This window comes from Muntiacus reevesi, chromosome 16 (assembly GCF_963930625.1).
Source record: "Muntiacus reevesi chromosome 16, mMunRee1.1, whole genome shotgun sequence".
In the NCBI taxonomy this organism is placed as follows: Eukaryota; Metazoa; Chordata; class Mammalia; order Artiodactyla; family Cervidae; genus Muntiacus; species Muntiacus reevesi.
Genome location: NC_089264.1, coordinates 25,143,269 through 25,158,858, shown reverse-complemented (window position 1 = coordinate 25,158,858; position 15,590 = coordinate 25,143,269). Strand labels below are relative to the sequence as shown.

At 44.4% G+C, this 15,590-nt stretch overlaps 1 protein-coding gene across 1 annotated transcript in view; it reads right to left on the bottom strand.

Annotated features, from left to right (window-relative positions):
- TSPAN5 (tetraspanin 5) overlaps positions 1-15,590 on the bottom strand; it is a 185,157-nt gene that overhangs the window by 11,791 nt on the left and 157,776 nt on the right. The window contains exons 3-5 of the mRNA XM_065907460.1: positions 7,772-7,918; positions 2,704-2,874; positions 296-421 (exon numbers count right to left, since the gene is read on the bottom strand). Of these exons, the coding sequence (XP_065763532.1) occupies positions 296-421; positions 2,704-2,874; positions 7,772-7,918 (444 nt within the window). The remainder of the gene's footprint in view (positions 1-295; positions 422-2,703; positions 2,875-7,771; positions 7,919-15,590) is intronic.

Here is a 15,590-nt window from a genome sequence, read left to right as displayed (position 1 = left end):
GCCAGCGGGAAGGTTCCAAAGTGAAATGAGCCAACACGCACACAGGCTTAGAACAGGATCCAGCGTGCACCGCTTAATTAATCTTGGGCATGAGTTGGACACGACTGAGTGACTAACACATATACGTGATTACTCCTATTGAGATGATCTGAGCTCTAACCCTCCACTCACTGCAAGAGGAGCTACAGTTAGGAATAGGTGGGTAAGAAGAGGTTTCCCGAGAAAAAAAGAAACTGCTCATCGTACACACACGTCGGTGTGATGTGCGGCCAGCGGGTTTCTGGCCGTCACTTACCGCGGGGTCTTTAGTACAGCAGGAGAAGGGAACGCCACATCGCTCTCGACTTGCATTGGAATCTGTGCAATTGAAGTAAATATTTAGGTTCCAATCATCAGCTCCAAAAGCCCCACAGCACTGCCACTAGAGCAAACAGGAGAGAATTAGAACATCTCAACTTGGAGGCGACCAGGTGCCTACGCTCCACCTGCCAGAATGACCCATACCCAGCTTCTGCCAGCTCTAACCTTCTCTCTGGCCCAGGTTTTATTTCTAAACCAAGATGAACCTAAACGGCCACCGTAAAAGCTTCTGAGTTAAGGCTGAGGGTGTGTAGTAAGCCGGTGCTGGCGATGGACAAAAAAGCCACGAGGCCCCGTGGTGGGAGGTGGAGGACGGGCAGGGAAGGATTGTACAGCAGGGCCTGGTCAGAGCAAAGTCTGTTTGGTTCAAGTACATAAAGGAACACTCTAGAAGGACAGTAAGACGGCAAGCAGCAGCAGTGTCTGAAGGAGGCAACTGGGGTCGTGGTAGGAGATCCATGGGTTTACTTCTTTTTTAAATTTCCATCTCTACACAGTTTTCATCTACTTTACTGAGATAGAACTGACATACAATAAAATGCACATATTTAAAGTGTATAACTTGGTACATTTTCACATACTTATACATCATAAAAGCATCATTGCAAGCAAGATAGTGAACATATCTGTTACCATCCCCCAAGTTTGAAAGGCATATTTTTTATTCTGTATCTGTTTCTATTCTGAATTTTTAAAAACAAGAGCATGGATTTAGATTTTCAACCTAAAAACTGCAATCAATTAAAATATAATAAAACAAGCTGCTAAATTCAGTGAGTCTTAAGGCTAGGTTCCAGGGTGGCTCCATCATAAGCCCCTTTGACACTCCCCCATGCTGGCCCAGTCCAACTTCTCTGAGTTAAATAAACATCAAGCCTTGACCATCGTAAAGGTTTCAAGATCAATAGCTACTTCAAAGTATTAAAATCCAAGAAAGAAAAGTGAAATCACATGAAATAACAGAATTCCAATATAAAGCAGACAGCATCTCAAGAGAACGTGTATCTGCATGTTCTTCGAGTTCATCGGATCCTCCAAAGGCTTGGGTTGTGCATCTCCAGTTGGCCTACAAAGCTCCATCAGATCTGTCATGCAAACTAGTCAGCAATAATACTTGGCAAGGTGTGAGCTTGCATCCATTATGACCCAACAAACCAGTCAAGTCTGCTGAGGAGATGAATCAGGGCTTAATCTCACACCTGAGGGACAGCAGGCTCCAGGACAGTTGTTGCATCATATAACAAAACCAGCACAATTTAGCTCACTTCTGAGTGCCTAACAGGGCAGATGTCCCCCACGGCAAGCGCTGATGCAGGCCTCCTCTCCTCACTTTATCAAAGGGGCCCAGCTCACTCTGGAAAACTAGCCAACCAAGAGACAACCACAGGCCCGCTGACTTTCTGTCTGGCCTCCAGTTCTGCCACATACACGACTCATACACGAATGTCGAACGACACAGCGGTTCAGGCCTGCTCACCCTATCTAGCTTTTCAGTGCGGCAGATACAGGCTGTCAGTCTGCAGGACAGTAACACCTGAAGCATAATATAAAACCAAGTATCTCTTATGAGTGTCAGAATGTCCCCATGAGTTAAACAGTGGCTACTGTTATTCCCATTTTACTCTTAGGGAAACAGCTCAAGGTCCTTTGAGCTCAAGGTCACTTAGCTGATCAGATTTTGGCACTTGCTGTGTGTCTTCTGGTCCCATTTATACCATGTTGCATTTTGAGTGGAACAGGGCATCTGCCACCTCATTTGCATCACAGAGGCCACTGTCTCACAGACATGTTGAGAAACTGAAATGGGAGGTAGCTCGGCTCTATAGATAATTTACTTGTGAGAAGTCACCAAATCTTAGAAGTTTCTCAGTTTTCAGTTTCAGATATTCGGATAGGCATAATTTGAGGAAGTTGGTGGATAAATATTCTATTGCTAAGTGCATTATTATGAGCTATGAAGCATGGAGAATGACCAGGAAGTGGATCAAGAATAGAAAAAAATCCACATTAACCCCCCCTCCCCCGCCACCAAAAAGAGGGTCTTCAAATGTTGACAGGAGTGAGCACCCTTGATGATCATCTCTTGGCCTAAGAATTTTCTTCTTTGTTCTTAGTAGAAACTGAGATAAGTGAAAAATCAGACATTTCCCATTAGGATACAAATCATCTAAGTCACATAGCAAGTTAGAAAATAATAAACACACAAGCAAACAAATGAAAAAACCACACAGAAGAGTCAGAGGTAGGTTGCAACTGGCAGACGCAGAAGCCAGGAGGAACATTCATTGGGTTCATCCTTCCAAGAAGGCTTTCAACCTGAAAATAAGCCAAATTTAAACTTACATATTCCTGGGTGAAGTCTATGAGGTTCTGCAAATCTATGTCATCCCTGTATGCTCTGATGTTGTTGTTTATAAAGAAATACAGCTGGTCTTTGATCCAGTCTTTGAAAACAAATGCCAGAACCCCAGCAGTGAGCTCCAGGAAGAAAATAATTCCCAGGAACACAGAAAACTGAAACAAAAGACAAAGAGAGAACAGTGAGAAGTGCTATTTTTGGTCACATATAGTTAAATGGTTTCTTCTAAAAAGGTTTGTAATTACATTGGGTTATTACCCATGCCCAAAGCAGATAACCTTCAATTTCTTAAGATTCATTAATAGAGTATTACACTCCAAGAAAGAATTTTTAAAAATCATTTCATAATCACATTTTAGGGGCTCTGGTGTTCCATTTTGGTAATTAACCAACAAAGCCCATAAGCAAACATGGATAATAGGAATTTCTCATTAGACCCACATTAAGGCCTAATGAGTTTCTCCTGATTAATGCACTTGTCAGACACTTGAACAATGACCTGCCCCTACCTCTGGTAAGCTTTTGTAATGTTGAAAGATAAATTATCCCAATTTTTTAGGACTGCTTGTCATTTGCTACTGTGGCCTTGATTCTGGATGGGATATATTCCTTTTCTGGATTCAGGACACCGTTTTTTAATTTGCCTTTGCACCTGCTACATAGGGTAAAAGAGCAGATGTGTTCATCTTAGATGAAGAGGTCAAAGAGGAAGTTGGTGAGGAATAGGGGGGTGGGGAGGAGGTAAGCTGTGACACAAAAAACATTTCCCATCATGAAAACAAAATGAAACCACTGGTTTGAGTGCTTTCTTGGGAATGCGAGCCGTGCCAGCCTTACCTCGCGAAGCACCAGGCTCATAATATTTTAAATAACATCAACACGCAGCCAGGGGAAGACTTCTGGCTGACATAGACAATAAGAATTTAAGAGGGAGGTTGGAGACCGCAGGATACACGGTCATTGCCCATAAATCTGGAGAAATTTCCCTTTCATCTAAAAACACCCAGAAGTGCCTCATCTTAGTCATATCGACATCCCACTCACGCCCACGGTTCTTTCCACCTCCTCCCACCCCCACATTCTCACCCTTTGCAAACCATTTCACTCAAACGGATTATGAGAAATGAGGCTGTAAAGGACCAGAGGGTAAGCTTCTGGTGACAAGGAAAGAGAGGGTGACGCTGGGGCCACCCATTCTGCTAGGCTCCTGCCACTCAGTGAGAGGCTGAGGGCGAAAGGCGCGGAAGCTGCTGCTGCGTCCACATCCAGGGAGCAGACAGCAGGGCGCTCAGGAGAGGAAAACACATTGGCGAGGGGTGCAAAGGAAGCCTCGTAGCTTACTTACAAAAAAATTTTTTTTTAAATGCTTTTTTTAATTCAACACACATCAACTGAATGGTCCCCGAGAGCGCAGGCCCCGGCCTGGGTGGGCCTTGCAGAATCAAGGGCAAGTAGGACCACAGCCCTGCCCCCAAAGAGCCCACAGTCTTCTGTGATTGGGGTCGGGGGTCAAAGAGGACTGTGGGGTCAGGTCTTTCCACATTAGACAGTGTTTATCCAAAATGCTGGGAGGAGGGGCTAGAGGGAGGGTTGGAAGGAAGAAAGGCTTTGGCCTGCCAAAGTCGAGGACCCCATGGTTTAGGCCACAGTTCTAGACCTTCTAGCTCAGCCCCTCAGGTTCCACAGAGCTCCTGGCTATCTGTCCTTGGTGAGTTCACCAGAAAGGGAATCTAATCAGTAGTGCCAATAATTTCAGAGTAAGCTTTCCTCAATCTAGAAAAAAGAGAGGAAAAAAATCCTATCACTTTTACACAGCGCCTACCCCACCACATAAAACGACTCCCTCCTTTATCAGGGAGCACTCTACACATGTAAATATAACAGATAACACACTATAGGAATGAGAAAAGCCGTAGCTGGTTCACAGGTGTGTGCACGCAAACCAGAGGCCATGCAAGGGTATTAATCAGACGTCTGTCCTTGCCTCCATCAAGGCGAGGCAAGTTCACTTTCCATTCACTCTGGTATGTTTTCTCACAATGAATCATAAGATATATAATCAGAAATTGAGTCCAAATAAAATTCTTCTCAAGTATTTGGCAGAAATCTGCCTCCCTCGGAACCGTGAGCTAATTTCCCCCATTTCCTACGGGGCAGAGACTGACGCACAGGCTGCATCTCAGGGTCTCAGTCAACCAGGAAGCTCCAGTCCCAGCTCCTGGATTTCCCTCGGCAGCTCTCTTAGCCTTCTGGCATCCGACCTTTGAGGCTGTTTGGAGCCGTGTTGACATTTACTTCCTACTTCTGTCACAACTCCTGCTCAAAGCATATTCTAGGCCAGTTTTGACTGTACTAAGTGGAGAGAGAGGGCATTTAAAATATTCTCCAAGTCTTAAAAAAAAAAACAAAACAAGAAACAACACAATTCTCTTCATTTTCAATGTAGGACTTCGTAAGTTAAGATGCTAATCTAGAGAAATGTATGTATTTCTGTCTGTTCAGTTAACTCTGGTATCTTCAACTACAAAAATCATCAGATCTATGAAAGATACTATCCTTACAAACTAAACCGTCTGCAAGTAAATCACATTAAAAGCGAAAAGGAGACTAACACTGATAAAATAGTGGCCAGTAGTTAAGTATGATCTGAGACCACTGAGGCTACAGAAAAGCTGAGTGAGGTGAGCTCACACATTTAGAAATATCTCATGCCAAGAAGACTTGGTCACAATCAGGGACAAAGCTCTCCTGAGGACTCCAGAGGTCAAGACTAGTGAGGAATAAAGTGTGTGTGTGTGTGTGTGTGTGTGTGTGTGTGTGTGTGTAAGACAAATGAAGTCTTGGAAAACTATTTGCAACATGTGGGTGTGCTGGGATTAGTCACTCAGTCGTGTCCGACTCTCTGTGACCCCATGGACTGTAGCCCACCAGGTCCTTCAGTCCATAGGGATTCTCCAGGCAAGAATACTGGAGTGGGTTGCCATTTCCTTCTCCAGGGGATCTTCCCAACCCAGGGATTGAACCCAGATCTCTCGCATTGCAGGAAGAGTCTTACAAAGCTCTCCTGAGGACTCCAGAGGTCAAGACTAGTGAGGAATAAAGTGTGTGTGTGTGTGTGTGTGTGTGTGTGTGTGTGTGTGTGTGTGTGTGTGTGTGTGTGTGTGTGTGTGTGTGTGTGTGTGTGTGTGTGTGTGTGTGTGTGTGTGTGTGTGTGTGTGTGTGTGTGTGTGTGTAAGACAAATGAAGTCTTGGAAAACTATTTGCAACATGTGGGTGTGCTGGGATTAGTCACTCAGTCGTGTCCGACTCTCTGTGACCCCATGGACTGTAGCCCACCAGGTCCTTCAGTCCATAGGGATTCTCCAGGCAAGAATACTGGAGTGGGTTGCCATTTCCTTCTCCAGGGGATCTTCCCAACCCAGGGATTGAACCCAGATCTCTCGCATTGCAGGAAGAGTCTTTACTCGCAACACAGACCTACATATAAAGAACAGGGAACCAAGCGCTCATTAAATTGTACACAGGACCAAGCAATCCTTGGCTTTCCCTGTCAGCCTGAGTTATATGAACTTGGAAGTTAAAGAGCCTCCAGAACCTTGTCTGGGGCAGAGGTGCTCAAATTAAAAATGAGTTAGCCTGGGGGCACAGATGGTGAAACTGAGTCTGCTCTTCTTAGGGAAATTAAAGAAAAGATGCCAGAGGAGACGTGGCGAAAGTGCTAAGAGGGGAATCCCATGCAGCACGGCTGTTGGGACCAGCTCCGGCAGATGCTCTTGTCTGAGGCGAACATGTCCCTAGACAATGTGGCATCAGCAGAGGGGGAGCCCAGGGGCTCTCCTGTCCCACCGTCTTCCCTCACCATGGGAAGGTGGGTTGTTGTTTTTTTTTTAATTCATTTTTCTGTTCTTGGAGAGGGAAGTGGATGCTGTTGTGCCATGAGACAGACACCCACCAGAATGCCAAGCTCCAGATAGACAGGCACACTCGCTGACCACTGACTACTTCTACCAAACTGACTTCAGAGACACACAGGGAAGCACATGCCATTTTGATCTCCTATGGAAGAAATCTCCAAAGGAAGAGGCTTTTCCTTTTCATTCTTGACTTTTAATACTTACCTACCCCTGACACACAGGGAAGCACATGCCATTTTGATCTCCTATGGAAGAAATCTCCAAAGGAAGAGGCTTTTCCTTTTCATTCTTGACTTTTAATACTTACCTACCCCTGAGTCAAACTCCTCCAAAAATACTCATGCTAACAGATCACACCAAATATCCTGCAAGCCATTTAAAAATTACGCTGGTCACATAAAGGAGGCCTTTGCCCTAGCAGAGAATACAGGAAATGTGTGTTTACTTTTTCTCTATAGTCACCAGAACCTCCTGTTTAACAGATTTAATCTGGACAGGTCACAGCCACTGTGCTTATGTCTGGCTTCTCTGAACCAACTACCTGAAACTCAGTCAGCTTTCTACTGACTATGTGCTTAAAAGAGGGGGCAAAAATCAACCAAAAGAAGAAAACTAGATACGTATACAGACCTACCTTAGTCCTAAAGCTATTTTAGGGGCTGGACTGCAAACTTGTGATATCTATGTACAAAACCTCCATGGGTGGTGCCGATGTTATCAAGGAGGCACAGGTAGAGGGGGCTTCCCAGCTGGTGCTAGTGATAAAGAACCCACCTGCCAATGCAAGAGACATAAGAGACATGGGTTCAACCCCTGGGTCTAGAAAATCCCCTGGAGGAGGGCATGGCAACCCACTCCAGTATTCTTGCCTGGAGAATCCCATGGACAGAGGAGCCTGGTGGGCTACAGTCCATAGGGTCGCAAAGAGTCAGATACAGCTGAGTGACTTAGCACGCAGGCACCTGGGTAGAGGAGGATGGTGGTGGGTATCTAAAGTGCTCTCCTAAAAGAAAAGCATTACCCAGGCTACAGTCTTGTCAGTGCCTTTGGCTGCGGCTCACTCTTGCCTCGACAGGGTGTCCTCCTGATGTGAGATGAGGGTCTGGCTCTTGGTGTGTAAGTGGAGTACGGTACTTACAAACTTGAGAAGGAAAGTGTTTTCTCGCAGAGCTCCAATGCACCCAGCAAATCCCAGGATGAACATCACTCCTCCCACCACGAGGAAGAGCCAAACCGGGTCAAAGCCTCCGAGATCGGTGATGGAAGAGATGTTGGACAGAACTCCCTATTGGACAGAACACACAACAGGGCATTGGGAGGCAGGATCAGTTTCCCAGCATCAAAAGATGACTGCCATGGTCTCTCCCTGCCCCACCCCAGGAAAAACTTCACAGGTGATCTCATCACGTCACATCATGGCAAGAAACACTACCAAAGAGACAGAGAAAAGAAAAGAAAAAAAGAAGAAAAACTACTTTCTTTCCAAGGTCTAGATGGGTTCATATTTTTGGTAAAACTATATAAAGCAAAGACATGATCCCAAGAAACTGTCACCAGACCCTGTATGGAAAAGATATGGTGTTACCTTTGCTTTCTGTATCTCCAAATACAAGTGGTCTTGAGTGAAAAACAGATGTGTAGGAAAAACACTTTTCAACACCCAAAAGGAGGCATCCTTACGGAACCAAGGCATGCAGATGCCAGACCAGGGCCAGCTCCGAGCCCTTGGCATTTCTCAGGAAGTAAGGGTAGAGCTGCTAACACTTTAAAGCTAACATGGCAGCCAGCCCCAGCCCCAAGACCCTAAAAGTTTTCCAGAGAAAAACTCACCTCAGGCCTACCCTTGAACTTTCAGGAGACCTCACCGAGCTCAGATCCCCAAAGCCCACTTGGGTGGTATGTACTGATGGCCTACCCATGTTGAGTTACTAGGGTATTTCCTCACTCCCCCTTTTTTTAAGGACTGGGATTTAAATGACTTACAAATCAAAGGCTATTCCCCAGTTTGCAACCTGTTTATTCTCCTGCCAAAAGAACCCAGAGTAATTTCATCTCTCCACAAATAATACCACTTCTTTACTGAAATCTTTTCTTCCTTAAGTGTGATACCACATCAAATAGTACCCAGAATCTATGTTAGAAATTATATGAGATTTTTTTTCTCTATAATGGAAGGTATATATTTAATATTCATTCTTACAGAGGCCAGCTACTGTTCTTTTGAAACCGTGGGAGTTTGTGAGTCTTAAATATCCAATATCATCAATTTTTTTTTATCTTATTAAATTTGTTTTGAGCTCTCAAAATACCCCCAGAGTACCATGGTATAGTTTGCTATAAAGCCTTTAAAATTAAACAATTTGTTTTCAAAGCATTCCCAATAACCTGGAAGAATAGGAAGCAATCATCTCCTTTTATACTTGAGGAAAATGGAAACAGAGAGGTTTGGTGACTTGCTGAAGATCTCACAGCTATTGATTTTTTAGAACCAGAACAGAATACCTACTTCAATAATCCTTGTCTACCAAATGGAAGCTATGTATTTGCTTCCCAGCACTTCTCAGTCAGCACTAATCAACACCAGAGTTTAGGGTTTTTATGTTTTAACCCATTTTGACTTAAAGTTCAACATTCAGAAAACTAAGATTATGGCACCTGGTCCCATCACCTCATGGGAAACAGAGCAGGAGACAGTGGAAACAGTGTCAGACTTTATTTTCTTGGGCCCCAAAATTACTGCAAGTGGTGGTTGCAGCCATGAAATTAAAAGACGCTTACTCCTTGGAAGGAAAGTTATCACCAACCTAGACAGCATATTAAAAAGCAGAGACATTACTTTGCCAACAAAGGTCCGTCTGGTCAAGGCTATGGTTTTTCCAGCAGTCATGTGTGGATGTGAGAGTTGGACTGTGAAGAAACCTGAGAGCCAAAAAATTGATGTTTTTGAACTGTGGTGTTGGAGAAGACTCTTGAGAGTCCCTTGAACTGCAAGGAGATCAAACCAGTCCATCCTAAAGGAGATCAGTCCTGGGTGTTCATTGGAAGGACTGATGCTGAAGCTGAAACTCCAATACTTTGGCCACCTCATGCGAAGAGTTGACTCATTGGAAAAGACCCTGATGCTGAGAGGGATTGGGGGCAGGAGGAGAAGGGGACGACAGAGGATGAGATGGCTGGATGGCATCACTGACTCAATGGACATGAGTTTGAGTAAACTCCAGGAGTTGGTGATGGACAGGGAGGCCTGGCATGCTGCGGTTCAAGGGGTCACAAAGAGTCAGACACGACTGAGTGACTGAACTGAACTGAACTGAAGGTTGTAGCGACACTGAACAAGAGTTTGTTTGTAAGGTTTTTGATTCTTGTGGGGGGCGGGGGTGGGCAGGGGTCACCTTAAGGACAATAATAGAATATTAATAATAGTACACATGAGGCATAAAGGACCCTTACAATGTTCAATTAAACCTTATGAAAAAGGCCAGGGTTTAAATAAAGTCACAAATGAAGGGCTGAGGGATTATTAAACACTTAGGAATGTAGGGTGTATTCACTAATGTCTGGGGTGACATCATACAAGACAACCACACCCTTCATGAAACTGCATAGACCAATGGTTTGATCCAATCTTGTGTTTCTTAGAGTTCCAAGTTCTGAACTATGAGTATTGCACAGGGAAAAAGGAACACACAGAAATACCATAATCAATTCTCCACCTACACAAACGATGCTGAGGGGAAAAAAAATTGCTAGAGAAGTCAGACAAAATCTAAGTGATGGTTAAGTGGTGAGGGTCACGCAATGAGGAGAAATCAACCTCTCCCCTCAGAATGCCTATAAACATAGGTGTTGATACTTCAGGTCCTGATATTTTGGACCCACTCAGCCAGAAGAGGAGAGGGCTTTGGGGCTATATGATAACATTCTTACACTTTATAAAGTCAACTTAATTACCGGAGAAGCAGATTCAATTTACCTGGCACCAAGGCTGGAAGAGACAGGAAAGAGATGTCAGTTCCAGTATAGAGACCTTTTTAAGGCCAGCAGGTCTCCGGTCATGGGTTGGAGAAGGCTGCTTGAGAAACCAGGGCTTCCTTTCATGGGGGTGCTCCCCTCACGGGGAAGTCAAAGCTGTGAACCTCCGTCAGCAGGGCTCCAGGAGGGATTCTCAAAGTGAAGGGGAAATAGGGACTTACTGACCTTTAGGTTCCTTCCAACTTCAAGACCATTCTATGATTTCATCCATGTTTAATGGGCTTGTTGTTTTGTGATTCACACCAAAGTCTGAGCAAAGATCAGATTGTTCCCAAACACTCTTTGGTGATCCATGGCTGTACACAAAGCTCCGTGGATAACAGGGACAGTTATCTGGGGAATTCAGCAAAACAAGCAAACCCCCCCACGCACATACACACCTGGGCCTGAAATACCAAGACATTCCCTCCCTTAAAGGCAAAAAAAAGTGCAATCCCAACTGTCAGTAGATTCCTGGGGCACTGTCCTCTCTGGGTTTAATTTGGAATATGAGAATTTGGCTTCTCAGACAAACTCATTTTCATACTTTTAGATTCCCCAGCCTGCAGGGGCAATTTTAATTGAGAGGCCTTCAACTGTTTCCATGGAAACAACAATCATCTGGGGCCCTGAGCTGGACTGCAGATCCTACTCATTTAATCCTACATTGTGGCAAAAGACAGGGCTGGAGCCAGATACTGAGAGCTCGGAGGAAATAAAATTCTGCAAAGGACAGAAAAGACGACCAAGAACTTTATTTTTAATGAACTCCAGGTAGTTATCTGTTGGAAACCAACTTAAATCTTAAAACACAAAGCGTGGCAGTCAAAGCCCAGTTTTCTTTTCCTTATGATTAGGATGGCTTACCTGAATGGAGATAGAAAAAAAAGACTTTCACCTGTGCGATGCCTCCAAATAGTCACTAAAGAGCAGTCTTACTGCTTCTAACTACACAGAGCGACCAAAGAGGAGCTGAACATAATCATGGCAACAAAGACTGTGGATTACAAAAATGACAGTTCAGCCTTCTGCTGTCTCAAAGATAGGGTCTTTCCCTGGACTTTTTGATTGTGTTAAGCTCAATTTGACAAATGAGTAAGAAGTGCTAGAACATGCCAGCTGAAGAATAATTATAATTAAAACTTGTAGTTAACAAGAAGCCAGAAGGAAAAAAAAAATCTAAGATTACAGTTAAGTCAGCCAAGGGATTTAAAATAGACATTCAGATTCGTGGTAAATCCTCAGGAATGTGCAAGCCCGTCGGCGGCAGACACCTAGGCTTCGAGGAACCTAGAGGAGGCCACCACCCTGTTCTTCTGGGAACAGGGCCTCCTCCTCCTTATAAAAGTCCACTCTCCCCAAACCCACTCCGTGAGCTACTCAGAGTTCTCACATAACCCCACCACCTGGGTGAGAGTCAGAAGGCCTGAAATTCCCTTCCTCAACCCCAGGATTTAGAGTAAATATCTGTCTCTAGTGGCTGAAGCTATGAAAGGTTCAACTCTGGAGCCACGTGCTGTGTGTTTTTCACTTTGTGGAGAAAGTCAGTCCGCAGCGAGAAATGGGTAACGAGAGTAGGGAGAGAAATCCTGCCGATATTTAGATCCTGGCCTGACCAAGAGTTCTGCAAGTCACTCAGGATCCTTAGACTCCATGACTGCATAAACTGGTTCTAACTGGAGCCGATTTGCACCTGAAGAGTTCCGCACAACAGAACAAGGCATTGAATACACGGTGCTTTATCGCTGCATGTGTGGGTACACACACGGACACACAGACACACATACAAGCACAACCAAAACTAAAGCTCCCTGGAGAGCGCACACTACTAACACACACACTAACGCATGTAAAACAGACCGACTCAGGGAACTCAAACTGGGGCTCTGCGACAACGTAGAGGGCTGGGATGTGGTAGGAGGTGGGAGGGAGGCTCAAGAGGGAGGGGACAGAGGTATACCTATGGCTCGCTAGTTCAAGTTGACGTTTGGCAGAAACCAACACAGTATTGTAATTATCCTTCAATTTAAAAAAAGGAAGAAAAAAGAAATAGAATTTATCCACTTGAGTTTTTATTAAAAAAAAACAAAAAAAACAAAAAACTAAAGCTCCCAATTTACACTGGAAAAAAGTGTTGGGCATGGGGTGGGAAGCAGACAGGAGGTGGGATGGGAAGGTGAAGAGACAAGTGTTAGATTTAACGATACCTTTACTCAGCTAGTTGCTATTTGCAGTCCACACAGCAACTGAGTCAGTGTAAATTGTCTCATTCATGTTGACTCACTATCAACTCAGCATCATTTATGAAACAAGCAATTATGGAAGGAACTTTTAGGTTTTGTCCATGTCACCGACAATACGTACATGACTTCAGCTCTAGTTCTCCATATTGACTTGAATGTTCAGTCCTTGGGTTTAAATAACAACTTTTTAAAACTCAAACGTATTGAAAAAAAAAAAGCTAATACAAAATGTTACCTGGCTGCCCTCCTTTGCACCCCAAACTACTGCTGATGTGAGAACACATACAGCCTGCATGTTCACCCCACTAGGAAGTCCTCCTCTTCCTTCTGCGTGTATTCTGCAGCAACGCCCTGGGAGTCAAAGACGTCAAGGGTACTAGATTTTGTGTGTAAGCTCAGAAAATATCATCCTCTGAAGTGGAACCTAATCGGAATAAGGATAAATGGATGAGGAGCGGAGTAGTTGTCTACATGTACTTATTCCTTTAGTCATTTGAGATGGTTGATGTGAAGGTGAAGATCTGTATAGCAGCAGCAAAGACAGAAAAGGAAAGAGTCAGAGTGAGAGAGAAAGCCAGAGACCAAGACTGCAGGTCACAGAAGAATATATTCAAATACCACAGTCTCAAGAATACAGGTGGATTTCCTATACACATATTCTTTGTTAATACATTGCATGCATGCTAAGTCACTTCGTCGTGTCTGACTCTTTGCAAACCCATAGATTCTCTGTCCATGGGATTCTCCAGGCAAGAATACTGGAGTGTGGTGCCATGTCCTCCTCCAGGGAATCTTGCCAACCCAGGGACTGAAGCCCTCTCTCTTACGTCTCCTGCATTGGCAGGCGGGTTCTATACCACTGGCACCACCTGGGAAGCCTGTTAATATATTAAGATTATATTAAGAAACATTAGTATAAATGAGCATTCATAAGAATTCTTCATATTCATACTATCTACATGAAAGTGAAAGTCGCTCTGTCGTGTCTGACTCTCTGCAACCCCGTGGACTATAGACTCCATGGAATTCTCCAGGCCAGAATACAGGAGTGGGTAGCCATTCCCTTCTCCAGCGGATCTTCCCAACCCAGGGATTGAACAAACCCAGGTCTCCCACATTGCAGGCGGATTCTTTACCAGCTGAGCCACAAGGGAAGCCCAAGAATACTGGAGTGGGTAGCCTATCCCTTCTCCAGTGGATCTTCCCAACCCAGGAATCGAACTGGGGTTTCCTGCATTGCTGGCGGATTCTTTACCAACTGAGCGATCAGGGAAGCCCATACTGTCTATACCTGTATCTATATTCTTGTGACTCTCAGTCTCTTCCAAGTCTACAGCTGTCACTGCAGCACGCAGCAGAAGCAAAAACAAATTGGCCATAACAAAGTGCTGCTATAAAGACAAAATGAATAGCAGTCAGTTTAAAAAGTTGAAACAAATACTTTCAGCAAATTAGCCAGTCCACAAATTGGCTATAAGACAACTAGCTCTTGGCGTATCAATCTGGAACTTTTGAGTGATGATTCACCAGTGAAAATAGATTTCCACTATCCCCAAAGTACTAGACAGTATCTCACAGAACTAAGCAAGGAGACCAATAGGTGTCTAAGAAATAAGATACATTAATGGAACACAGCTGAGGCAATATCATTATAACAGAAGTTTAGACAGTCAACAAACAAGAAACGTACTAATGGACATCTGTCACCATACAAGGGAGACTGAAATTCCAGCCACTCAGACAAGCCTGCTCTAGGGTGAGGCAGAGAACATTCCAGTCTCCTTCTGCACGAACCATCCGGTACTCAAGCTCCCTGGCTCACCTGCAATCTCCCCCGGAATCCAGAAAAAGGGGTAGCCTAGACAAGAGCTGGGTTCTATCCCTGAGTTGGGAAGATCCCTTGGAGAAGGAAATGGCGACCCACTCCAGCATTTTGGCCTGGACAATTCCATGGACTGTATAGTCCATGGGGTTGCAGAGTCAGACATGACTGAGCTACTTTCACTTCAGACAAGAGCTATGACAAACCTAGACAGTGTGTTAAAAAGCAAAGACATCACTTTGCCAACAAAGGTCTGTAGAGTCAAAGCTATGGTCTTTCCAGTAGTGAGAGTTGGACTATGAAGAAGGCTGAGCGCCAAAGAATTGATGCTCTCGAACTGTGGTGCTGGAGAATACTCTTGAGTCCCTTGGACAGCAAGGAGATCAAACCAGTCAATCCTAAAGGAAATCATTGCATATTCATTGGAAGGACTGATGCTGAAGCTAAAGCCCTAATACTTTGGCTATCTGATGTGAATAATGACTCCTTGGAAAAGACCCTGATGCTGAGAAAGATTGAAGGAGAAGGGATGACAGAGGATGAGATGGTTGGATGGCATCACTAATGCGATGGACATGAACTTGGGCAAACTCCACGAGATGGTGAGGGACAAGGAATCCTGGCATGCTACAGTCCATGGGGTCACAAATAGTTGGACACGACTTGATAACTGAACAACAGATAAGGGTTAAATGTAGGACAGACAGACAGAGAGGATGCTGCAATACAGACTACACTGTCTTGAATTTCAGTTACACTACTTACTACCTGAGTGATCTTGGTTAAGTTACCAAGCCTGCCTAACCTCAATTTCCACATCTGTGAAATGGTACCCTACATCATAAGGTTACTATGAGGATGTAGAAAATAATCCAAGTAAA